Source organism: Rattus norvegicus, chromosome 11 (assembly GCF_036323735.1).
Source record: "Rattus norvegicus strain BN/NHsdMcwi chromosome 11, GRCr8, whole genome shotgun sequence".
In the NCBI taxonomy this organism is placed as follows: Eukaryota; Metazoa; Chordata; class Mammalia; order Rodentia; family Muridae; genus Rattus; species Rattus norvegicus.
In genome coordinates this window covers 44,504,654-44,531,954 of record NC_086029.1, presented here as the reverse complement: position 1 = coordinate 44,531,954, position 27,301 = coordinate 44,504,654, and the positions used below count along the sequence as shown (strand labels likewise).

At 44.9% G+C, this 27,301-nt stretch overlaps 1 protein-coding gene and 1 long non-coding RNA gene across 11 annotated transcripts in view; one reads left to right on the top strand and one right to left on the bottom strand.

Moving 5' to 3' along the window:
* Itsn1 (intersectin 1) overlaps positions 1–27,301 on the bottom strand; it is a 182,084-nt gene that overhangs the window by 114,644 nt on the left and 40,139 nt on the right. For all 10 annotated transcript variants that reach the window (XM_063270445.1, XM_039088249.2, NM_001136096.3 and 7 more), the window contains 4 exon segments: positions 18,710–18,769; positions 16,872–16,964; positions 15,847–15,910; positions 6,626–6,786 (listed from right to left, as the gene is read on the bottom strand). In XM_063270445.1, the coding sequence (XP_063126515.1) occupies positions 6,626–6,786; positions 15,847–15,910; positions 16,872–16,964; positions 18,710–18,737 (346 nt within the window). In that variant the 5' untranslated portion in view covers positions 18,738–18,769.
* LOC134481057 (uncharacterized) lies at positions 15,817–27,069 on the top strand. Its single transcript, XR_010056262.1, has 2 exons — positions 15,817–15,917; positions 26,838–27,069. It is a non-coding gene; the product is annotated as an uncharacterized LOC134481057 (long non-coding RNA).

Below are 27,301 nucleotides of genomic sequence, written 5' to 3'. Positions count from 1 at the left end.
GTAAGTTCAAGGTCGCCCTCACTACACAGAGAGTTTGAGGCCAGCCTGGGCCACAGAAGACTGTGTTTAAAGCAAAACAACAATGGCAACACAAGGAAGGGCAACAAATGCACCTTATAGACTCTGGGTCTGGTTAATTTCTGCATGTTATTTTTACTTATTTGCAAGTTCTTAAAGCATAATCAATTTTACAAAAAAGAAAAGAGAAATGTGCTGAATATAAAGGGAGTAACAAATCAGCCACATTACCTGCATCTCCAAAATACACTACATATTTAATGAGAGAAATACATCTTGATGGATATGTTCTAGCCAACAAAAGAAGTTGGAGCTAAAACTAATCACCTTATCTTTTAAATTTGTCTCCACTTTAACAGCTTCATGATTTTCCTAAGGCAAAATAGTCTTTTTATCATAGCCAAGAGTAGTGGCGCACACCTAATCCTACACGCATGGCTACAGAGACAGGAGGGTCAGGAGTTGCAGCCCAGCCTAAGCATGTGAGACACGGCTTTACGAATGCCCTAACTGACTATGTGCACATCACTGTTGGCATTCCCTCTTTGGGCAACACAGTCTCTCCAGGCTGGTCCCTTACTGCTCTACTGATCCCCAACAGTTCTTAACTAACTGTTACCAAAGAACACACTTCTAAGTTCATCATATTTCAGGTCTAGAATCAGATTGGTTCCCCCCCACCAAGAAATTCTGGTTTCCTATAGCAGGAAATGCTATTTCTAGTCCGCAATCTGGGGATGTCACTGTTGCTGGGAGCAACCACCTTTTCAGTGGACAGAGAAAAGAGAAAGATGGGTACACAGGTGAACAGATACAGATGGGTAAGTGGACAGATAAACAGACAATAGAAGGAACTAGTAACAGATGCCTGGACCAGCATACCCCTCGAGATCTTACAAGTCGGTAAAAGTCTGTCTGTGTGTCCATTTTCAGGACATTAAAATACTTTGCCTCACTTGTTTCCTAAGAATCTTAAATATGTTACTCAATTTTCTTTTACAACAAAACACTGTAGTCAACATCTGAAGCTATTCTATTTTTCTTCATGGACCGTATGATTTCCTCTTCTGCGTGCTCCAATACGTTTAAATTAGAATATACTTTATGTTGGTCTTTCCGGGTTGGTATTCTTGGGCACACTCTTTCAAACCTTCTATTTCAAGATAATGGTCCTGAATTTGCTGTACAGTCACTTTGTTCCCTGGTGGGAGAGTCCTCCTGAATTCCTATCCAACTTTTTAATCTTGGTATCTGTCAGTTTCTCCAGCCTTTTTATATCTACTGTTTCATTTTCTTCTAATTTTAAAAAAGGTTTTATTTCTCTTCAGAACAGTATTGGTGACGTTGCTTCTAGTTTTGCCTTTGTTTTTAGAATAAAGGCTTGATGTTCAGATGTTCATTCTCTGCTGAATCCTGTCTTCTCACTCTGGGATACTTAAGTCCTGGGTTTAAGTTGGTCTCTGAAGCCCTGTATCAGATCCTTAGCACCCTGTGGCTTGATTGTAATGGTGGCATCACTGTCCACTGGGGTGGAGTGGTGTCGGTTATACAGTGTTTCTCTAAGAATAACTTGGTGAGGGATGACTGTCTGCTGCTTAAAGTAGTTGAGTCCTGCTTTCTAGAATTTCTGGTCCCTGGCCACCCCCCCCTCCCATGTCTCCCCCTCGCCTTAGGGTCTCCCGTCTGACTCTGCCCCCATTCACTTTACCTTGTTAAAGGCTTGTGCCCAGAAAGCGTCTGGGTGAGCTGGGGTTTGGGTCTTTTCTTTTTTTCACTTTTGTGGTGCGAGATCAAACCCAGGACCCCACATACCAGATAAGTCAAAGGGAGCAGGGGGGTATGGAAGACGGCTCAAGATCTTTCAGGCCTTCTGCAAACCCCTCAGTACTCAGAGGCTTCCAGGCACATTGTTTCGATTGGCTAGATATAGTTTTTTAGGAATGGTGACCCACTACTTTGTTTCCTCCAGAGAGACAATTTTCTACCTTCTGCTCCTGCACTGTGACAAACCCTCATTTCTATTTTACTTGAATTCCTTCCTATAGGTCTTCCTTATATTTATGCATGTGTGGAAAGTGTGAACGTGCGTGCGTGCGTGCGTGTGTGCACACCCTGATGTCGGCTTTGACTATCTTTGCAGCTTGCTTTCCACTTTATTGAGGCAGGGTTGTGAACTGTGTTCAACTTGCCTTGGGGATTCCGTGTGTGGAATTACAGTTGCCAAGACACTTGCTCAGCTTTGAAGTCTCTGGTGATGAGACTCCAACTCTCACAGGCTTCCTCGCCTTGCATCTCCTTATCCTTAGACTGAACATGACGTCTGCCCCTTTTTTTAAAAAAAAAAGAATTATACTGAGCTGTCTTCACACCAGAAGAGGGCAACGTATCCCATTACACATGGTTGTGAGCCACCACATGGTTGCTGGGGATTGAACTCAGGACCTCTGGAAGAGCAGTCAGCTCTCCAGCCTGACGTCTGTACTTTTTAAAACAGGCTCTCACTCCTCAAGAGGCTGAAGCAGGATCAGGAGTTAGATGCCATCCTGGGTGACATGGTGGGTTCCTGGACTGTCCCTGTAATGAGAGAGTAATTGTACCCCCAATTCTTTTGGCACTTTCAACTGAAACCTCAGACCCCCGGGGTGGTGAATGAATATGGGGCCACAGCATGTTAAAACTATGTTTTATTCCTGAGCTACAAGCCACGTGTAGCTCCTCATTGGGACAAACAACACTAACAATGTTTATAGGTACTCAAAGTTCGGCAAAAGAAGAAACTTTCTAACTTGGATATAAGTTTATGATTTACAGACATCTTGAGGGTGGTTGACAGGCCACAACCACCATCAACACCTTACCACACATCTCACCTTAATCAGAGTGATTTTATGCCAACATATCAATGCATATCAGGTTAATTTGTTGCCAGATTCTTGATAGCTGTATTAAATTACACTCGATCTAAATCTTTTAAGACTTTCAAAATGTTGACAATGGCAGATTTCCAAGACCTCATCTCTAGAACTATAAACTCTTCATCTTAAAAAGTCTCCAAATGCTAAAAACTTTACAATTTTGCCACGGGGGGGTGGGGGGGTGGGGCTTTGAGTCCATCTCTGCAGCCCAGGCTGGACTTGAATTTGCAGTCTTGTCTGAGCCTCTAGAAGGTGGTATTGGGCGCCTATGCTGCCATTCCCAACTCTTTCATAGTTTTAGCCTCACTGAGAGCTGAGGCGAACGCCTGCCTAGGGCAGCATGGCCAGCATGACAAGCCAGCAAAAGCAAACAACCCAATCGCAAAGGCGACCCTCCTCCCATCCAGTGAGTACGTCCTGTTTGTCCACTGAGACCAGGTCTCTCTGAATCTTTGAATGGCCTGGAGCTCACTATGCAGGGCAGGCTGGTCTTGACCTTGCAGCAATCCTCCTGCCTCTGTCTCCCAAGTGCTAGGGTTTTGCTGACTATGGACTGCTTTTCTGGTTAAACATCTTTACTGAAGGCTGGATCGGGATGCCACAGCCTCCTGTGATGCTTACCTTAATGCTTGGAATCCTGTGCTCCCTGGGGCCTTCCCACCCAGTATCTCAGCTGGCCTTCCCACCATTTCCTCACACTCAAGCCCTCTTCCAGCCCCCACACAGGCACTGATCTCAAACAGTATAATGCTCTCTCAGTCACTCACAGGGACGAGGTCACTGAGATGCCCACAGGTCAAGTTCTGTCATCATTTTCCTCTCCTGTTCTTGCCTCACCCCCCAGGGATAGTTCAAGCAATGGCTCACTCACTTCTGGCTGTAGGACCTCAGCCTTTCCGTTCATGCTCTCTGTTTTCATTGGTAGTGCCTTTCCTGCTAACACAGCTTTCAATGCCACACGGCTTCCATTGCTGTGAAGAGACACTATGACCATGCCAACTCTGATAAAGGAAAACATTTAACTGGGACTGGCTCACAGCTTCAGAGATTTCGTCCATTATCAACATAGTGAGAAGCATGACAGACTCAGCTCTGGAGAAGCAGCTGAGAGCTCTACCTTTTGATCGGAAGGCAGCAGGAGACTAGGTGTGCTTGAACATGGAAGACCTTAACGCCTGCCTCATAATGACACACCCCCTCCGATAAGGCCACGCCCCCTAGCAGTGCCATTCCCCACGCCCAAGCAATGAAGCACACCTGTCTATGGGGGCATTTCTATTGAAGCCACCACACCACAGCACATCGAGATCTGAGTCCACGTGCCTGCACACACTCCTTCCTCAAACACTGTACAGCTCCCTGACACCAGGCAACTTTCCCAACCCACTGCACTTGTTCAGACTCTACTCCATGACAAGAGTGTTGTACTCCTCTCCAAGCCAAAGCACACAAGGCTACTATGAGCTCGCTAGTATCACCATCCCTATCTGAGTCATGACCCACTGAGCTGGGAGTGGACCTGCGAATACCAGTAAGCACTAGGTCTTCAGGTAACCTGACAGCCCCTGTACTTTTAACTTCTTTGAAGCCCTCACGGCTTGTTTATCCTCCTTAAATCAGGAATGTTGATAAGGTAAAACAAGATAAGAACAAGATGAGGGGATGCAGGCCAGAGCCTAGGGAAGAGTGATGGCTGGCAGCCAGGGTTCCCTCAGTAGCAGCGCAAGGGATAGAAACACCTGTAAAACACTGAGCTGTGGGTCCAGAAGTGCCTCAGAAGAACAGCAGCGTCAACAAAAGTTCCAGGGCAGAAAAAGAGAAAGCAAATCAATGTCAAAGAAGGAACTACATCCAAATTTAGGGGCAAAGAAGAAATGGAACATGGATTCCGTTCCACTTTGCAGTCCTCTTTTGGAAAAGTCCAAAAGAAAACCAATCATTCTTTAACTCAGGATTCTTGAACAATTAGCTGGAGTACCTTCCAGGATTCAGTGCAAAGTCCACTTGCACAGGCTGGCTAGCTGTGGGCTAGTACTGCAGACACAGGAGAATGGCTTTGTCAGGTGCGATCACTACACTGTTTACTTGCGCTCCTCCTAGACTTTGCTCTTGAATAGCTCTGTGCTTCTCCTCACAGACCCTTGGTCCACTAACCTAACAATCTCCTAGAGCTCATGCCTTCCTCTTAGAAAACCAGCCTTGTAGCCAAAGGTCCCCACAATAATGACATAGAGTGCTACGATTTGAATTTATAATGTTCCTCATAGGCTGCTTTGAAACTTTATTAGCACTACGTTGAGGTTTTAGGTGCCAGAAACTTTAGGTGCCAGAAAGCACCATGCAAACTTGCAAAGGAGGAAAGCAGTCAGCAGACCTACTCAACTATGACACTCACCAACCACAAGGTGACAACAGACCTACTCAACTATGACACTCACCAACCACAAGGTGACAACAGACCTACTCAACTATGACACTCACCAACCACAAGGTGACAGAAAGTGGCATAGTGACACCATGGGACTGATGAAGCAGTGGCACACACACAGCGGTGGTAACCAACAGCTCATTTAACTCAACAGCTGGATTTAAGACTCACGCAGCTGGAGGAAAATGATGCTGGGCACTGGAAACTTAGCCGAGTGCCCAGTGTGAGTGAAGTCATGGATCTCAGAGGAGAAGCAATTACCTCTTTATTAAAATCTAAATGAAACATTCGAAGTGTTTGTCCTTATACCCATCGGTAAATGCAGCCCTTACCTTCATCAAGGTTACCTTTCTCTACAACAGAGGGAGAATATTACAGAAAACGTGGTGTCTAGTCCTAAAAGACCCATCTACTGTAGCGTTCTGTCCACTAAGTCTCCAGGATCATTGTGGAGACTGTAAGAATCAGAGGGTCAGGGAGTTTCTGTGAGATTGTGTCCCCTGGAAACATTAGAGCTACACCCATGACGTCTCACCAACATGAGTGTCTAAACATGAGCTGAACAGGGACAATGTCATTAGACATGCTGACGTGGGAGGGAGGACGGGAGGAGCCCTCAATCCTGAATAACCACTAAGGCAACTAGGAACTCAGAGACTGGGAGAAAGGATCTTCCCCAGGGAAGAGTTACCAGGTTACCCAGGGGTCAGCCCTGAAAACACCCATGTAAATAACATTATATGGACAGAACAGGTTATATTTACATACTTAGGAACACACACACACACACACACACACACACACACACACACACACACACACACACAATTAATGAAAAAAAGAGGCCATGATTTTGAAAGAAAGCTGTAAGAGGTATATGAGAGGGTGTGGAAGGAGAAAAGGGGAAGGGGTAAATGTTATCATCTCAAATGAAAGACAGCGATATCACAACCCTAAGGAACTGTTTATGCACAAGGAGAACAGACTCTGGAGAACTGAAGTAATGTGACAGACAGAGCTGCAGACCAGCAGACAGAGCTGCAGCAGCAAAGTCCGCGCATGTCCTTCCATGAGGAGGGATGCTCTCCCTCCACCCCGAGGGCCTCTACCCTTGGGCTCACGGGAGACAGCGTTATCTTTCTGAAGGCTGTCAATATTTAGGCAACACCAGCTGAGAATGTCACTATTTCTGAGGAGAGAGAAGGGGAGATAGCCATTTTTAAAACAACAACACAACATAGGAACCAAGTAATTTCAGACTTACCAAACGCTGGTGCACTAGAGATGGCCGCTGGCTGCTGCTTCATGACAGGGGGAAGTGCGGGGGGGAGCTGATATCCTTGCAGCTTCAGTTTGATGAGCTTCATGGCTATGGAAAACTCCACCTGATCCATCCTTCCGTCCTTATTCATGTCAGCCAGCGCCCTGCAAACCAGCAGTGCAGATGACTCAGACAACTGAGCGGACAAAGGACCTTTCTCCATATTACTTCCCAGTACTAGCAAAATCACTGGCTCCTTTACCCCATGGAGAACAAAGAAAATGAAACATCTTACCTGTTGGGGGGTGGAGGGAATGCTGATAAGAAAGCCCAGCACATTTTATGTGGCTATATGGTATCCTGCACTCTGTTATTCTTTACCCAGAGACACTGAGAGACTTTCAGCAGAATATGAAGATTTCTTACTTTTTAAGATTTAAAAAAAATGTTCTAAAATCGGATAGGAATGGCAGTGAGTCAGTTCTATGACAATTCTACAATCATTGAATTACACATGGCAATTCCAAACAGTAAATCTGTTTCAGGAATTACACTGTGATTAAATGTTATTAAAGTGGGATCTGGAAATAGTGTTATTTCCAGGGATGTTCAATTAAATCCCACTTACTCTGTGGTGTTCCCCATCCATGGGAGATGGCAGAGCATGCTATCCTACCCTGGAACACTGCTATGCTGTGGAAGTCTTCAGGCTAAGCGGCTGAGAAGCCTGCCCTGCACTCAGCACTGTGCTCAGGAGCTGCTGGCTGTTTCAGAGCCACCCTCCAGCATCCACGGACGGGCGATCTTTGTACTGAGTTTCCAATGGAAAAGGAAGCAAAAGGCCGGGAACCCAGCTTGGCATACTTGTGACAACATAAAAATACTTTCCAGACTTCTCTTCTTTTACCCTCAATGACAGCATGAAGCATACGTGTGCCCTGTAGTCAGCACAGCTATATTGGAAAAACAGATGATCAAGCAGGAAGGAGCCTGCGGACAGCGTGGGGCCTGCAGTCGTGACCCTCCCAAGCTCCCCTTTCTCTGTGGCTGCAAGCTGAGCGCCACTTTCCTAACACTTCCTGCATGCTTGGCTTTATTGTTCTACAAACTGCTGGCTCTAAACTTTGCCAAATTCCCTGGCAGATTGTATTTCTTTTTCTTGTCAGTTTAGAAGCATTCTCTATACACATAAAATTAACTATTTAACTGCGAATTTGAGTTGAGTGTCAAAATTTTAGTCTACTGATTGCATGTGGATCTTCACTGTGTAGAAATTATACACTATATACACAAAATATTATTTTATCAGTTTTTGGCCTTCGATTTGTTTTGTTGCATTTTCATCTTTAACCTAACTTTAAGTCACTGGTGGCGGTGGGGTGTTAGTCTATGATCAACCATGTTTCTTCCAGACACATACCGCACTTTCAATCCATATTAACTATCCCACTCTCTGCGTGCTATGCACTCAGTGTTCCTACAACGTGAGACATTGCCAGATTGGTCTTGAATCCCCAGGTCTGTGTGATGTGATCTGGTCCTAGTAGCTTGGTGCCATGTTCTGTTTGCCGTTTTAAGGGGACTGGTTTTGATACTGGAGTAAGCTGGTCAAGCAGGAGCTTGCAGCATGAATATAAGGACCTGAAACCCCAGCCTACATAAAAGCCAGGCGTGGTGCTGGGTGCTTGTGATCCTCCCCCAGGAAAGTGAGGCAGACAGATCTGCCCTGGGCTTAGCCCCTCTGATGGTCCCAGGTCCCAGACGAGACCCTGTCTCAGGAGCAGAAACAATGCAGAGGCTCCAGCAATGGCTCAGCTGCTAAGACTGCTGGCTGCTCTGGCAGAGGACTCAGGGTCACCTCCCAGCACTGCTTACAACTGTCTAATTCCAGTTCTTGTGGGAATCCGATACTCTCTTCTGGCAAGAGACAGAAAGTACCCAAGCAAGGTACTGTACACATGTGATGCATGATGCACTGATTACACACACACACACACACACACACACACACACACACACACACACACACACACGAAAACAGTCATACAGATAAAAACTCAATTCCAAGGAACCTGACACCCTATTCTGGACTCTCAGACAGACACATGGACACACACAGACACACACACACAGCATATACTCACACCGATGTATACATACACATAAATAAAAAGTATACCACCAAGGTGGACGGTTCCTAAGGAACAAACCCTGAAGTTTACTTCTAGCTTCCAAACAGACACATGCACACACTCGTGCATCTCTATTCATGTGTACACACATGCATATGTGTTCATAAAATCTTATTGACAAATGTATTCTATAAAATTTTATCAGAATTGAAAGTCGTATAATTCCCTAGGTATCTATTTTTTAGGTGTTTATAAGACCCTGATTTAAACATATGCATAAACTTTTATTAGTCACTTATGCTATAACTGTATTACCAAACTTGTAAGCGTACATCACTAATACAATGACCTAAGTAGAGAGTAAGGCGCCATTTTTCTTTTGTAATATTTTTAACAATCTTTTCCAGTCACTGCTGAGCACATCTCTACTTAGCTCTGAGTTTAGAGAGATGGACTGAGTACTTTACTACTTAGAATGACTTTTAGTTGGGACTTTTGCTTAGTAACTTGTCTTACTCATTTGTGCATCTGCTTTTAAGACAGGGTTGCAGGTAGCCTGCAATTCTATAGAGAGAATGACCATAAACCCCTGTTCCTCCTGCCCTAAGTGTTAGGACTACAGGCCCTTCTCCTATGTTGTCCAAGAGCTCTGACGCTGAGCTCCCATAGCCTCTGGGAGGCCAAGGTCTCTGTGTTTGTTTAGTTGTTTCTCAAGTCTTAATCTACATCTTCTTTTTGGACTGATGATGTCGTGCTTTGTCCTTTATCTACTGAAATAAATACCAATGTTGACAGAATCGCACAGTCCCATGAATATCCTGTCTCTGGCTTACACCCAAGCAGGTCAAAGTGCCGTGGAGCTCACACATTGTGAAAGTCTACTTGCTTGGGCTCTGCACCTGTATTTGCGAAAGGACCTGGTGCCCAGTGACTTTTGCAAAAGCTTTCAGATTTAAAAGACACAAGCAAGGTGGCAATCTGTCCTCCTTCTGCAAAGTATTTCTAACATGCTCAGCTATGTAAAGTCAGATGCTTTACAAGAGACAAAGATTCCATGTTTTTATTTATGGTTAAATAAAGGACAGGCAGATGGCCACCCTTCATCCCCTACACTTCTCCTAAAAGGCATTCTTGGTGGAAACTAGAAAAGTTCAATGGGCTAAGGAAGAAGAGGCTTTAAATAAGAATTTAACTAGAATAATCTAGTGCTTCTCAAATTCTTTCCACCTCTTTGGGGAAGGAGAGAGGAAACATGTAGCCCTCGGGGCCAGAGCTTCACATCTCGGCACCCAGCACAGGTCTAATACATGGCTGACCCTCAAGTCTGCAGTTTTCAAAAAGACTTTTCCCCCGAATTAACAAAACGTAAGTATTCAAACTCCCTCGTAACAGAGAGCTCAGGGAAGTTCTGGAAACACAGCTCCTCACAAAGGCCGACCCTCTGCGCTCTCCCTCCCAGCACTGGCACAGCAGACTCCAGCTGCTGCTCCATAGCAGCGGCCACTCCACTGTTCAAGGGTTTGGGCCAAGCAAAACACTTTAGCTCCGTCAGCCTTTTCATAAGCAACTTGGGGCCACTGCTCCAGTCAACTTCTAATCCCTTCCAAGGTAACTAAGTTTGGACAATATTGACACCAAACTTATATCAGAGGAATCGTGTATGGTAAACCCAGCAAGCAACTGTTACACGTGACTCTGGTAATTGGCCTTGGAATCAGAGGTTAGCCATGGAGAGAAGTGGTTCCAGCAGGGGCAAGTGAGACAGGAGCAGAGATGCAGAGCGGTGCTTAGAGTAATCAATGCCCCTCACAGCCTCTGGCATTTGAACACTTGGTCTCCAGTTGGCAGCCCTGTTTGAGGAGGCTCAGGAAGTGTGTCACCATGGGTGGGCTTTGAGGTTTAAAAGACTCCTCTATGTGGTCTCTGCTTCCTGTTTGTGGTTAAAGATATGAGTCCTGAGCTGCTCCTGCAGCCATCCCTGCTGCTGGCTGCCCTGTTACCCCAGTGTGACGGTGAAGGCTCTTATCCTGTGAGACCTCAAGCCCACAACACCAGTCCTGTAAGTTGCCTCCACCATGGTGTTTTATCACGGAAATAGAAAAGTAACTGTGACACCAATGGTCTGCTTTTCTTGATTTATACAAATAAAACAAATCATACACTACTCTCACACACTGCTGGTGGGAAAATTACAACTCCAAGTGGTAAGAGAGCTGGGTAATCATTTACTTAGAACCAGCAACTGCACACACTTATGGATCGACTCTGAAGGTTCATTTAACAACAAAAAACACACGGCTAAGAGCTGTTCACAGCAGTGTTTTCTGTAATCACCATGTTATCAGAAACCACAGTACACCGGAAACAACCTAATATGGAAACAGGACAGAAACAGCATGTAGCACCACAACAGCGTGCCTGCTACCGTGATGGCGTGCCTGCTACCATGACAAGCACTGTGTGCTGAGAAGAAAACAAGGGACAAGTGATCAGTGGCTTCCAGGATATATTGAGTGATAGAGGCCAAAAGTTAGGTAGTTTACAGCTTACTCTTAGTGTAAGGAAGAAATAAACCACACACAAACACAAGACCTTATATAGTCTGTGCCTGCAATAAACCACACACAAACACAAAACCTGACACAGTCTGTGCCTGCAATAAACCACACACAAACACAAAACCTGACACAGTCCGTGCCTGCAATAAACCACAATAATAAACAACAATGAGAGCAAACGATTCGGTGAGGTAAGCAGAGCAGCCTGCAGTGCAGACTGGAAGAACGTCCTAGCACACCCTTCCCAGCATACACCGCTGCTTTCAGAACTTAATGAAGCTCCATGCAGACTTGCCACCAGCCATTCATCTGCCATTTGGTGCCCACTAATGTAAAAGCAAGGCCAAGCCATAGGAAGACAAACCAGTTTGGAAATTCATTCATTAACCATATACACGCACACTGTGGGAAGATATCACAGGTGAGGCAGGTACAAGATATAATGAGGCCTGTCATTGGACGAGAAGGAAGGAGGGGTGGGAGAAAAGTTTGAAGGAAGAGGAGGAGACAGGAACGGGAGAGGGGGAGGGACGAGAGAGTATCCAAGAGACAACACGGAGGCTGACATTAAGTACGCTGTACCTTTGTAGGTTGTTATGAATGTTCTTAAGGGATGGATGTGGACAGGGTTTGTATGTTTAGGTGGGCAATTGTATCCTATCAGTTGGCTCAGAGGCTACTGTGCTGTGTGTTCTTTCATGTGGCGATTTGAGTTTAAGAGAGTGTGCGGTGACAGAGACACCGGGCTGCTGTGGAGTTGGAATGTATGTTTCAGGCAAGATTCTAGCAGACATCTTGGGGCACTGCGGTGCAAACCTAGTAGGGGATAAAAGCCAGCCATATTTTTGTATATTTTTACAACAACAGCACACACTTTGGGTGCACCTGCTACAGTGTGAGCATTATCTAGAAATTAAGAATAGACAGGTCTCTACCTTCTTGTTTAGAACAAATCAGATTAGCATGGGTGGTTCTAGATGTGACGAAGACCAGCGAGAAGGGTGGGAGCTTTGTTTCAGTGGTTAATCCCATTGCCCAGTGTTCTCTAGGCCCTGGGATAGAGACCCCCCACTGAGACGTGAGGGTGACAGGGAGTGGAGTAAGTAGGTGAACTTAGGACAGATTCACCAGAGAGCACCCCTCTGCAGGACAACAAACTGAAACTAGCAAGACAGTGAGTGGCTACAACTCAGGAGGAGGAGACACCAATACAGTGAGGCAAGGAGAGACCTGCCCCAGCAAGGAACAGAGAGGTTAGTGTCTGGAGTAGACACTGTAACAAGAGTCAGCTGAGATGAGAGCAAAGAGGAAATGAAACATGCAAAAGCAGGATCATACTGGACTTGGCCATTTGGTGACTGCTTTGGATTTTGGTCTCAATGAGAGCCTTAATTAACTTAACTAATTAATGTTAGTGTCTGGGTATTTGGCTGCATGTGTATGTGTGGGCCAAATACACGGCTGCTGCCTTCACCAGCCAGAACAGGGCACTGCATCCTTTGGAACTGGAGTTAAAACAGTCATGAGCCAGCATGTTGGGGCTGGGAATTGAACTCAGGTCCTCTGAAAAAGCAGCAAGTGCTCTTAAACACTGAGCCACCTTTCCATCTCCTTAAAGGAGAGTTTTAAATGTCTGTTTCCTGAGGGGCGTGGGGTTCACATTTGAAGCTGATCTCATGTAGCCCAGGCTGGTCTTAAAACTCTGGGTCTTCCTGTTTTTTCTACCTTCAAAAGGCTGTGAATATAAGCATGCGCCATCATGTCACGTATGGTTAACTTTTTAAAAACTGATATATTTTACTTCCAATTGTGGGCATGCATCTCGGCAAGCACATAAACACCAGTGTCCTTAGAGGCCAGAGGTGTCAGACCCCTTGGAACTAGAATTACAGGCAGTTGGGGACAGTCAACATGGGTGCTAGGAACCGAGACTCAGGTCATCTGCAGTGTCAGCAATTTGAAATTTCATGACACGAGAACTGCTAAGGTCAGGGATAGTGTGCAAGTTGCCTTCAAGCCACAGCTCCAGTACCCGTACTTAACCAGTACCCCACTTATCCAGTACCCTACTTATCTAGTACCCTTACTTATCCAGTACCCTACTTATCCAGTACCCTTACTTATCCAGTACCCTACTTATCCAGTACCCTACTTAGCCAGTACCCTTACTTAGCCAGTACCCGTACTTACTTAGTAACTCATAGCCCTGCTTAAACTCCTCAAGCCCAAGCTTTAAAGCTGTACTGAATGGCAGCTTTCCCAATCTCACACTCTTGCCCCGAGGCCAGTGTGCACTGGTTGGAAAGAGGGAGGAGTAGGCCGTGCAGGGATCTGAGGGGGAGCAGAGCTCTGCATTTGCAGCAGCCAGCGCACTGCCCCACACTCTCTCCCAGGCGTCCTTGGTTTGCAGAGCTAGTTTTAGCTGGAGGTCGTACAGATGAGCAAAAGTGGCATTCCAGGTAGCTACTCGTGTGTAAGGACTGCTTGTCTCTGCAGCCGGTTTCCAGTGAAGAAGATGAGTAAGAGAGGCTCAGTTCTCTGAAGGAGTTAGGTCAGAGTGTGGAATGCCAGCCTATGACAATGGCCAGAGACGACAGCTCCTAGAAATCCCTCTCAGTAAGGACCGGGAAGGAAACTGGCAGATATGTTTGGCAACTGAAATGCTTAGAATTATTTCCTCTTTGCCCTGGTGTTGAGAGGAAGAGGACAGAATGGACAGACAGAGCCTTGTAATCCCTGCTACTCTGGAGGCCAAGGAAGAAAGACTAAAATTCAAGGAAATTGTGGGCAGTGTAAGCCAGACTCTGCATCAAAATAAAAGTTTAAGTGGGGGATGGCTATGCAGGGGTACATGTGAGTACTTGCTTGTGCAGCATGCCTCCAAGGCGCTGGGCTCAGTCCCCACTAACAAAGGTTTTTGGTAGTTTATGTTTTCTTCCCTGAGACCGGGTCCCATGCTGAGGCTCGCACTGGCCTCTAATGTGTGACCCCTGGTCTGTCTCCCAAGTGTCAGGATTACAGCCCTGTGCAAGCACGCCTGGTGCTAAAGTGCTTCACAAATGAGGGCTCAGAACTTGCTGGGAAGCAGGCTCTAGAAACAGCCTTACTGAAGAACACCAGGCTGTAGCCCAAGAGAAGCCTGCTATGAGGCAATCAGGTGTCCTAATGCAGCCTGACCTAATGCAGCCCCTGCACCTGCTTGTCGTGGGCTTCCTCTCTCTCAAACCAACCAACCAGCAGTTAGAACTGGAACAGTGTCACAGAAGCAAGCTCGCCTGTGGAAGGAAGGACTGGCTGGCAAAAGGCCTAAGAGTCAGGAAAGACGGCAGAAGGCCCAGTATAGCACAGGACTGTCTCTATTGCTTTTCAATCTGAATGTGTGACAAAACAGTGTGTGTGTGTGTGTGTGTGTGTGTGTGTGTATACGCATGTGTGTATGAGTGTGTGTGTATGTGCACACGAGTGTTCCATTTCCAGACTAAGCTTTACTTTTCCAGAACATGATTTTGTATAATGTTGGCACTTAATCAAGAATAGTGAATGCTGAGTTCTGGAGTCTGAAAGCAACGGGTGCTATGTCTGTCTTTCCAGGGTCTGTGTGTTTATAAACAGGAGTATGTTGGTCACTCAGGGGACAAGTACTTAGCTGGAATGCTTAGTTATGTGGAAGGGCCATCTTTGGTGCTAAGCCTTCCCTTCCTGGTATCTGTTTGCTGACTTATTGTGTAAGTGTCAACCCACACATTAAATCTTTCATGTATAATCTGTTTGCTAATTCACGCAACTTTATTTTTAAAAACAAACAACAACAACAAAAAAAGTGCCAGTCACCAGGATTAAAGATCAAAATCAAAAAAAGGGCGAAGATATTCTCCCAATCACAGAGACAGAACGTGCTTGGGCCAGGATTACAGATTCCATGCTTTATTTACATCAAATGGTCTCCATAACACCCACTCAGCCAGGAAAAGCACTTACAGTCCTGGTAGAAGCCACACAGAGAAAAATGTGACTTTCTTTCAGGTCAGCAGAATTCAGCACTGCCTCCCAAAGTTGGGAACCTAAAACCCAAAGCTGCATCTGACAGCCTGTTGTACTCACGCTCGGGGCCACACTCCTACTTATGACGAGAGTCAACACTTGGCACTGATCAACTAGTACACTGTGCCAGATATCCTAATGACCACTAATTCTCAACAATGGAAGATAAAGAACAATTTCATTAGAGAGAAGAAATTCAAATTAACTGTGAGTGATACACATGAAGCCAAGACAAATTAGTGGGCAACTACTCACATTCAGATATTCCAGTTACAACTTAATTTTTGTGCACAGCACTGCCATTCAAATGTTGGCCCTTTGTAAAAGTATTTGTTTGTTTGTTTGTTTTGTTTTTGGCAAGAAGTAACACAGCATTCCAGGCTAGACCTGCATGTTCTCTTTCTGAACAGGAAACCTAGGAAACTGAACTTCAAATAAATAGAACAGAACAGTGCTTTGTTCTACATTCTGCTTCCGTAAAATCCCAACTTACCATATTTGTGCTAAGACGGGCTGAGGTAACCCAGATTGGAAAAAGAAGTTCCTTGCTTGATCACCTGTAAAGTAAGTGGGAAAGGTTTCAGGGAAAACAGAACAGCAGGAGCCAACAGAAATCCTAGTACAGCAAAACCACAACATTATTTAAGAGGCGGTTATGCTACAAACACCAATGACCCCACGGGAAAGGTCACGGGAGGGTCTCTGACTCAGCACTTGGAAGGGCCTGGGTCTTTGCTGGGATGACTGTCCACTTTGAGCCTCGGACGGCAAACACACCTCAGACTGATGCTACTGAGGCGGGATGGAGATAGAAGAGCTGACACTGAGCCGAAGCCAAACCCTGTTTTCATACCTGATTGTATAGAGCGCATCTCAACAGTGAGAGAACAGCACATGACAAGGCACACACAGCAGACGCCTCCGTTAACAACTGACATGCCATACTCTAGAAAAAGCTTTTAGTCTGAATATTGATTGTTAGTAACAACACAGAAAGGGCAACCACGCCTAAAAGAATCCTGCCAGTCAGTCTTTTATATGAACGAATAAAAAAAAAAACACCTCCCAGGAAACCCAGATTCCCACTTTGTGCCCAGAACTGGTGACCTGTGACTAAACAGCCAAGGTCTCAGAAAGGTACACAAGGGACTTCCAGAGGCAGCAGTGAAATCCTTAGAAAGTCTGCTGTTTCCTGTTCTGTTCAAGATTAGAACTTTGCTCCAGGGCACCCAGTCTACCCTATCTTAGAGTGTTATCCTCTGACTAACACCAGTTCCCACCAGAAGGAAGCTCTAACTACAGTTATCCTGACCCCTACGGCCAAACACAGACACACAGACGACAACGATGATGATGATAAGCAAAATTTTAAAAGGAAGCAAACAACACCAAAAATACAGGCTCTAAACTAGGGCAAAATGGGTTAAATGCCCCTGTGGTCAGGTGCACTCATTTCCATGTGCACAAGAGATTTCCTGTTGCTCAGTAAGAATGTGCGGACGGTGACCACATACATACCAGTGATGAATCCAGATATCGGCTTCAAACTCTGGAACTGCTGGTCATGCTTGGCTCTTTCCTCCACGGTTATGGCCCAGATGTCCAGGCTCCCTGCAGTCCAAACACAGGACGGACGATTATTCACCAAGGACAGTAAGGTGCTCAGGTGTATGATACCCATAAGCACTTTGAAGGTCTGCTGGTGTGTGCTAACTCTACAGTTAGGCTTATATGAAAACACAGACGTCAGTCATTTATTACACAGAACTAAGGGACTAAGGTTACTGATGCCTAAACTATTTCAGATGCCTAAAATGGCATAGGTAAAAATTAGAAAAATCTAAGAGGAGCATTAAAAAAAATTATGGTGATGGCACAGCACAATTAAAACCCTCTGCGACTCTATGAAAATATCCCAACATCTGTGACGGTTGTACAACTTTGCAAATGCACTGATGACCACCAATAGACAGTTAATATAATGAGTCACCTGTGTAAGGTCTCAATTGTGCTTCATTAAAGTTGCTTCTAAGAATGAATTTTCTGATAAAACTAATGGCCAAAGTATGTCTAAGTAAGTATGTCTGTCTGTCTGTAAGTAATTAAACGTTTTAGTCACTGGTCTCCTAAAATAGTCTGCTGAGTAATACAGGTGATAGACCAAACTCTGTGAAAGCCGACCACCGCTTTGGGCGGGTCAGCTGAGATGCAAGGAAAACATTTACTGGACACGAACTCTGTGCCAAGCACTGTGTCGTACAGCTTAGACGACAGATATCTCTCCCTGCACAGACCAGGGACTTTTACTGCCCTATTAAGCTTCACAATTACAAATGAAATGAAAGCCAAAAATAAATAAGATTATATCATTAATTAAGAAGGTGAAAGAAAACAAAAAGGCAAACAACACAAAACAATTGACAACGTGGAAAAGTCTGCATGTGTGTCTGGAATCCCAGAGACTTCCGTCAGTGCGCTCAGAGGACGACACACGATGCCTTCCCATTCTCTTTGCAACTGCTTCTCACATTTATTTGGGGTTTAGCAATACTGTCAGGGCAGTCAGGCACTCAAACCTGGAGTTTTGCCCACAGTTCCACCAAGACCACCTGTCAGCATGGCTTACTTTCCTTTGTTAAGAGACTCCGGGCTAAGGTGTGACCCAGTGCTTGCCTGGTATACATCAGCCCTGGGCTCAGTCAGGAAATACAAGTATGCACGAATAGCGTGCCAGAGAAGCATTTTACCCAATGGATGAGTGTAACAACAAAGACGGCAGGCTTCAGATTCGGGCTTTGTGAGAGGACAATGTAACCTGTTAAGGCCATGCAAGCAACAAGCTGAGGGGTTCAGTCTGAGAGCTAGGACAGAGGCGTCTATGCATTTTATTTGGGGTTCAACTTGGAGAGAGACAATGAAAAGCTTCCTAAAGCCTCTGAGTGTTCATAATGTAAATTTTTTAGCTATAATGTATGCCTGAATTTTAGGTTTGATAATGGTATTATACTTCTGGCTTTATCATTTAGGAAATAAACACACTAAAATCCTCAGTCATGAGGTTAAGATGTCTTAGAGTTACTTCAAAACAACCCAGTGAAACAAAATAGAGCCCCTAATCACTGAAGCATCTCAAGGAATACGATAAGGGTTTACTGTATTATTTTCTCTTTTTAAGTTGTTTGTTTTGTGGTAATGAAGACTGAACACAGGACTTCATGAAGGTTAGACAAGTGCTGTACCCCTAAGCTACACCTCAGCCCAATTCAACTCTATTAATTTACCTGAAATTTCCCATCATTGTAAAGTCTTAAAATTTAGCCCCAACTTATACTGAGAAAGAAACCTTCAAAACTTACCACCAAAAGGTGTCGGAAACTGAGCCATGGTTCTGTTACCTTTACCTTGCTAATCGACGCCTGTAATTAAAACACAACATGTAAGTTTAAGAAAACTTCAAGTCTGTGTATAAACATATGAACACACTGTCTTTACACCAACACCAGAGCTAGAGCACAGACCTAAGGAAGGTCACAGTGAAAGTGCCCCTTCCTGACTTCCTGGATAGACTCTCAGTGCCAGAATCAACACGGAAGCTGGTGGGCTGTCACAGGGAGCTTTTGCATGGCTAGCTAGGACAGCCTAGTTTATCTCCACCGTTGCATGTGATACGATCTAGCATATCTTCTTAACCGTCTACATACACTGCGACCTGAGGACTCTCAGTGAGCACATACAAGGTGTGCACTGTGCAGGCACACAGCTCTTCTCTTTCAGTCACATACACAGCCCTGCGCATCACACCACACACTGCAGACTAAGGCAAAACAACAACAGGGGAGTGATTAGAGCAGGGCAGCAAACTCCACAGCCTGTGTCCACTAAGAACGACGTGAACTGCTCCATAAGGACTGTGAGAACCAGGCAGTCAAGGCGGCTCAGGGGATGAAAGCACGTACCACCCAACAAGGCAAGTCTAACGCCCTGAGCTTGATCCCTGCACACAACATAAAGGTGGAAGGGGAGAAACAACTTCACCAAGCTCTTCTGACCTCCAAACTCACACCATGCCACACACACACACACACACACACACACACACACACACACACACACACACAAGGGTGACTCTTTAACATACACATTAGGAGACAATTGCTGGGCTTGAATCTTAGCCCTTAGAAGGTAAAGGTAAGAGTTCAAGGTCACCCCCAGACACATAGTGACTTTAAAGCCAGACTGGGCTGCATGAAGCTCTTCTCAAAACAAAACCACAAGAAACATTACAATACTATACATTCAGTAATGCCTGCCCAGAATGTCAAACTCAGGTTCCAAAATTTCTCATCAGGCATAAGTTCATCGGTTCATAAGCAGCCAACAAGAAACAAAGTCCTCTTTCCCAAATGCAAACTTCAGACTTAAATGGGTACTTTTCTTCCTGTCTGTGGTGTGTGAAGTGGATTTAGTCTCCAGTGGTTGGTGATGTTTGGGCAGTCAGGTGTGGCCTGGCTGGCAGAAATATGTAACCTGAGGCAGGGCTTCAGAGTCTAAAGATACTCGCCATTTCCACTCTGCTCCCTCTGCCTGGTTTGACAAGTCCGTCAAGATGTAAATGCTCCACTTCCTGTTCCAGCCTTCATGCCTGCACTCTGCCTGTTTCCTGTCCCAGCCACCACTCCTCCCCTCTGCCATCTCGGCTCTTATCCCTCTGGAAACTTAAGCCAAAATGAAGTTTTTCTTCTGTAAGCTGCTTTGGTGGTGATGTTTAATCAGAACAATAAAAACATAACTAATGCAGCACTAATCTAACTTTGTTACAGTAAATTCCCAGTCAAAAGGAGCAGAGAGAAGGTATTTGTTAAAATGTTTAGATAAATTCAGTCAGATGTGGTGTATGTGCCTACAGTACCAGCACTTAGAAAGAGGAAGCAGGAGGGCCATGAGTTCAAGGCCAGGTAGTGAAGCCCTGTAAAGCAAAGGCACCATCTCAAAAGCTTAACAAGAACAAAAGAGTGCAGAGAAATTTAAAATACGATGTTCTTTTGCCTTATTACCCCTCAAACTCAGTGTGTGGAGTTTCTCACAAGTATCTTTCCTGTTTCCCCCTCCTACCTATCCCTAGTACTCAGCCTCTTTACAGTGACTGACGACACTGGAATTCTGACTTATTTGCATTTTAGTTTTCTTGTCTTCTGCACCATTTGGTCCGCCTGGTTCCTCCTCTATCACTGGCTGCCTCGCTGCTGTGACTGCAACTTTCGGTGACCCCTGGATTCTCCTTTATGAACAGTTGGGCAGTAAGCTGGGTGGGAGGTTTGTAGGTTGAGAGGCAACTGGGTAGACTGACTTGCCTTTCCTCAGGACACTTCCAAATGTCAGCATCCTCAAACCTGCTCACCTTCAGCAGAGAAGCTGGGTAGGGCGAGAAGGGTGTGGCTCCACCACCTTCATGCTGCCTCAGATTGTGGTAAGGGCCTCCCCAAATCCCCTACCCCTCCCACCCCATCACCCCATAAAAATGGCTAGAAATATATGTGGAAAACTAAAATATGACCAGGAAAAGTTTAGAGATGAGCTTGAATGAATCTTCGAGAAACTAACGTTTGTTAACAAAACCATTTCAGAGAGGAAAGCTGAGGTGCCCTTAATCAAGTTATAGTCAGTTACTCTTAATACTAGCTATTGCATGAGGGTAATAGAAGCATACTATTGCTTAAAAAAGCTTGTATTTGGGGTGGGGATTTAGCTCAGTGGTAGAGCACTTGCCTAGCAAGCGCAAGGCCCTGGGTTCGGTCCCCAGCTCCGAAAAAAAGAAAAAAAAAAGCTTGTATTTAGCGTTCACATTTTCATGACACCATTCTTTTTTTTTTTTTTTTAAAGATTTATTTATTTTATGTGAGTACACTGTCACTATCTTCAGACACACCAGAAGAGGGCATCAGATCCCATTACAGATGGTTGTGAGCCACCATGTGGTTGCTGGGATTTGAACTCAGGACCTCTGGAAGAGCAGTCAGTGCTCTTAACCACTGAGCCATCTCTCCAGCCCTCATGACACCATTCTTACAAGTATAATGTTATGCCTTGTGTTAAGTATTTCACAGCTCCTTGAGTGAATCCAAACTAGTCAGAACTCTTATGGTCAAAGTATAATTAGTATCAGTTCCTGTCCAAGAACCTAAGAATAATTGCTGTTTACCACAGAAATGAATTCCCATCCTCTAGAGTTCTCTCCCCCAAACAGCATGTAAGCTGAAGGGGAAGTAGAGACAGCTAACAGAAGAAAGGCTGTGACCAATGCCAGACTACATCCACTGCCTAGCACTTCTGATAGCTGTTTCCACTTCCCCTGTGGAGCATCTGGGAAGGGCAGCTGAACACTTGCAGACCCCACCTTGTGTCCAGCATTGGGGATCGAATGCTTTCTCTGCCTCCCACTTCTAACTACAGCTTGGAGCTTTTAGGGTCACTGATCTTAAGCTGGATGTCAGTATAGAGTCCATCCAATACAAACAAAACCGCTGGGAGGAATGAATGAAGGTGCTCACTGACATAACAGTCAAAAGCTGGTCTAAGGACGGGCTGCAACCCTCCCATACAGCTTCCTCGTAAACCTGAGTCCTTCAAATGCCTGGGCAATCGTGGCTGTACCTCCTCGGCTGGCCTTCAATTCACAATCTCCTACCTCAGCCTCCCTACCAGGGCACACAAGCGAGCAGAACCCCAGGTGCTATTTTATTACAAGATCTGGAAAACAGTTTGTAATTATTTCTGTATTTCAGAAAATGACCACACACACTATGTCACAGGGGTCCAGCCCTGCTGTAGCTATGAAGCCTGCTGCAGGCCTCAGGCCCCTTATCAAGTCCACAACTCTGCTCAAAGCATACTAGGCTGGCTACCCAGGACAGCTTGTAAGGGAATTCAAGGTCCCCCAATTCTGTTCTCTATGAGCTTTGTTCCAGGGTGGGCCCGACAGGGACTAGAGAGTAAATCGAGGTGCAGAGACCAAAACACCAGCAGAAATCCAGTGTTTCTGGACAAGATGACAAACAGAAAAGGCCTTGCGGAGCCTGTAGAGAGTGGGGAAGACAAGAAAGAAGAAACTAGACGGGAGCACCTGGGTCTGAATGTTCTGCACTGCGCTCAGGCTCACAGACAATCGCAATGGCACATAACTGGTCTTGAAGCTGAAGGAGGAGCGAAAGCCCCACTAGACACAGGGAACTCGGAGTGCTAAGAACTAGGATAGCTGGAGAAACCTGCGATCAGCACTCCACCAAGGAGAGCCGTGGACAGTGTGGAATCTCACATCTATGGTAGTTAGTTATTGACATACTGTGATGGCTAAAACTGACTGCAACGTGATGGGATCTACAATCAGCCAGGAGACAAACTTCCAGGCACAATCTTCAGGAAATGTCTAGGCTAGATTACCCATGACTTCCAGACCCATCCCAAGCATGGCTCAGAGCATCCCATGGCTGGGGTCTAGGGTAAAAGGAGGTGAAGTGAGCATGAATGTTCTTCTCTTCACTTCCCAACTATGGATGTCCAATGACCTGGCACCCATGCCCAACTGCAAAAATAAACTATCAGGTGTTTGGTCACAATGAGAAAAGTGGTTAAATACAATAAACTCTCAAAAAAAATATCTACATGTGGCAATTCCCACAGAAGTCTTTAGAGCAAGTGTCAGCCGTTCTTCCCATGAGACAACAGCAGACAGACCGGGAGATTCGTGCTCTCTGTAGAGAAAGAGGATGGGAACTTTTGCATACCAGCATAGCTAGAAATATGACAACACCTCTGTAGATGACATCATTAAATAAAGCAGAGAAAAAAAAAACTAGAAAAAGAAAAGCAACTTGAACCAGAAGTAGAAGAAATAATAGAAGACAGAGAAGACATTTTACAAAGGAAATTTACAATGGCCAAGGACGACGTGATGATCGTGCCCACCAAGTCTACAATTAAGGGAGGGAAGCTAGAAATGCTGACAGGACAGGGAGACGACAGACTTCTTCCAAGTTAATTACAGCTACTGCATGAGCACAAGGAGAAACACCGTTTGAACCCTCTTGCATAAGAAAATTCCAGAAAAGATAGCATTTACCTCCACTGGTGTCACTGCTGAACTCCATCAAATATCGAAGGAAGAAACAACACAAAAGTCAGGCCAACTTTTCCCTATTCATTCCCTGTCTCTAATACAAAATCCAGACAGAACAAAGTAAATAAGGACACAGGAGGACCCCTAGAGAGTACCAATGCAAAACCACTCACGAAATACAACTTTAATCATGATAGCATATAAAAAGGATAAAACACTTGAAAATGAATTCACATATCTTATTGACAGCAGGAAGCAGAAAGCCCACATCAAGATCCCCATGGATTCAGAAGAACTTTTTCACAAACACTCAACATTCACTGATTTTTAAAAACCTTTCAGTGAAACAGAATAAGTAGGAAGCCTCTTCAAGAGACAGATGGAGTCTATGAAAAGTTCAGCAGGGCTTGCAAGAGGCTTAGTGGGGAAGAGTATCTATAGCCCAGCCCAAGGACCCAAGTGTGACACACACACACACACACACACACACACACACACACACACGTTAACAGCAAACTCTATGAGATAATACTAAGCACACTTAATAGAGTTGTAAAGTAAGAGGCAGATGTACAAAATACATTTTAGCAGAATTCTTACATATTGGCGTAGAAGTAAGCAGAAAGTGAAATTAAGAGTAACGAGTCCAGGAAGGAGCGATGGATCAGCTGTTAAGAGCACGTGTTGCCCTTGCAGAGAATCCTAGTTCCCAGCCCCTACGTGGATCAAAGCTATCACAACTCCACTTCCAGGGACTCTGATGTCCTCTTCTGACTTCTATGGGCATCAGTCACACATGTGGCACACATATATATGTGCAGGTGAATACTTAAACACAAAATAATTCTAAAAAACTTGTTTTTAAGAAAAATTATCCTATTTTGAGTGGCACCACAAAAATCTAACATTACTCAGTATAAATTACATGAAAGAAATGGTGGACCACACCTGCAATCTTAGCACTAAGGAGCCTAGGGCAGGATGGTGTCAAATGTTAAGCTAGTTTGCAATACATATTCGAGACCCTGTCTAAAACAAAACAAACATTAGCCCTGTATATTGAAATTAACGAGATACTGCTAAGGAAAACTGAAGAGCTAAACAGTGGAAGGAAACCGCCAAGAATGTAAGGTTCAATTTGTTGAATGCGGTCCTTTTCCAACAGACCTGGGCACCTCAAGCAATCAGAGTCAAAATCCAAGGCTTTGAGTGGGGTCGGTAAGCTGGCATCGATAATTACACAGAAACAGAAGGACCACTGGGGCTTTAAAAGAGCACAATCGGGTGTTTGCCCTGACCAATCCCAAGACTCACTGCAAGGAAACAGAGTCAGGAACCTCGGAACTGCTGCCCAGGTCAGCCATATGTGTTTGCCAACTGATTTCTGGCAGAGCTGCACAGACAACTTAACGGGGAAGCAAACCTTTTCAACACAGCAAGCCCAGCCATGCAGGTACCTCTGAAGAATAAACTAGAGAACCCTGACCCAAACCTAACTAACCCAAATCATCTAACGCAAAAATTAATTTACAATGTGCCACCTACCTAGATAGAAAACCACACAAGTTTTATACAAAAAATGTTTTAAAAATCAGAGGATCTGCTCACACCTTGTGCTAGTTTCTTATGACAGAAGCAAGCATATTTAGAAAAAGAAAAAATGCTAAATTGGCTTTCATGAATGTAAAAAAAATTCTTTAAAAGATAGCAAAGATTTAAATAATCAACACTTCTGCATGTGCGCCAGGTGCAGGGCCTATTTCCAGCACACACAGAGGACTGTCGTAACTCAAAGCCACACACGAAAGGATGTTCGACAGGTCAGCCATGAAGGAAACTCACGAGTGTGGCAGCTCTGTTCCAAGTCTAACTAGGACACTTCTGATCATGCTGTGTTGGCAAGGATGTGGTGGAGCAAGTGCTACTGGGAAAATAGCAGAGTGTTGACAAACACGGCCGTCTAAAAAGCTACACAGCTGGTCATGGTCCCCAAGGGTGGTAATGGTGAGGTGGTGGGACCCTTAGGGCTGCATCTGGGGGAGAAAATAATGCACTTGCATGGTGCACTCTGAATTAAGTATGATGATATGCACGTATGAAATGTCATAGTAAAGCCAGGTATCTTATAAGCTGGAGGTGGAATCAGGGGTTCGAATGTGTATGTTTGTGTGTGTGCGTTTGTGTGTGTGTGTGTGTGTGTACACACACACGCACACACAGGGGATGGGGGTTGGGTGGGCATGTGCATGTGTGGCGAGCAGCCGGCAGGGCTCTACCTGCTTCTGTCACCCCACTGCTGGAGTTACAGTGCCCACTGCTATGTCTGGCTTGTTCTGAGGACTGTGGGAGAAGACTCTGCCCTTCCTGCTTGCACAGCAGCCTGGAGCTATTGTTTCAGCTCTGATTTTTATCTTTTTATTGAAACATTATAAGATTGTCTTAAAAGCTGACTTTTAGGTCTTATTTCCTTCAAAGGACAAGTCGAAGTCCTCTCTGAATGTGTATGGTTAATGGTTACAGTGTCCCAAAATGATTAAATTTAGCTGAGGATTTACTAGCATGTTCCTTGTTACTCAAGAATTTACGCCAATAAGGGATAGTTAATACAATAAGGGATAGTTAATAAAAATACCCATGCATGTGTGTGCATGGGTAGGGACAGTTAAGCATCAAAAAAGATCTACTGAAAAATCAAAGACCATCTGATCTGTAATTAGCCAGTTTATTCCTATTGTGGGCACGTGAGTCCATGAAAGTGCTACATATAAGGACACAGTGTAGACAGGTCCACAGGGTAGCAAATGCTGGAAGAGGAACTCGGGGTGGTCTCCCAGCTGGTGATCACAACCTTTCAGGATAAGAACCTAATCAGAAAGCATTGAGTCTTGGGAACCAGTCAGTGTGGAGCCAAGTGTTGCCAGGGACACTAACAGAAGCAACAAAGATCTGACATCAGAATGGAGGGACAGAACTCCAAAGGCCCATCAAGTGTCACAGCAGGGCACAGAAGAGACTGAAGAGACAATATAAGATCACTAGAATAACCCACTTACAAATCAAAAGCGCTTACTTCTTGGATGAGGGTGGGGCGCTTTTGGAAACTGTAAGCATTTGTTATATGGAAGCTAGATGTCTTGTTCAAAAACAGTAATTCTACTGACTAGGTGGTGCTGGCACATGCCTTTAAGCCTAGTACCTGGGAGCCAGAGGCAGGGGGCTCTGAGTTCAAGGCCAGGCTGATCTACAGAGTGAGTTCCAGGACAACCAGGGCAGAGAACCATTTCTCAAAAAAAAAAAAAAAAAAAAAAACAAAAAAACAAAAAAAAACATAAATAAACACGAATTCTTCTGAAACATTTCTATCTCACCAGCATGTCCACAGCGTAACTGTCCATGAAAAGGGACAGGAGATCTCAGCGGTGGATTCAGAAAACTGAGGATTCAGAAACTGAGGTTCACCAGCACAGGCAACCCTCTTAACAACCTGGAATGCATATCTTCTACCCTGCCTTTCCCAAGAAATGCAAGACTGTTCTCGTGTGAATGTAGCACATAGTATATGCTTTGAGAAATTTCTAAAACCATAAACATGCAAGCTTCAAATTTCTGGCTAGAGCACATTGCTAGGGATGGAGCCCCAGGCCTTGACATGGGAAGCCAGCTACATAGTAGCCTAAGGTGAGGCAAACAAACACTCCTGTATCTGTGCAAAGAAACAGAAAACAAACGAAGTGAAAGCTAGGCAATGAAGGAACAGGTAAGCAGTGCCCTGCAAAGTCTGGATAACGTTAGAATTATTGAACCAGAGTATGTCTGAGAAGTCTTTAATCTTCTC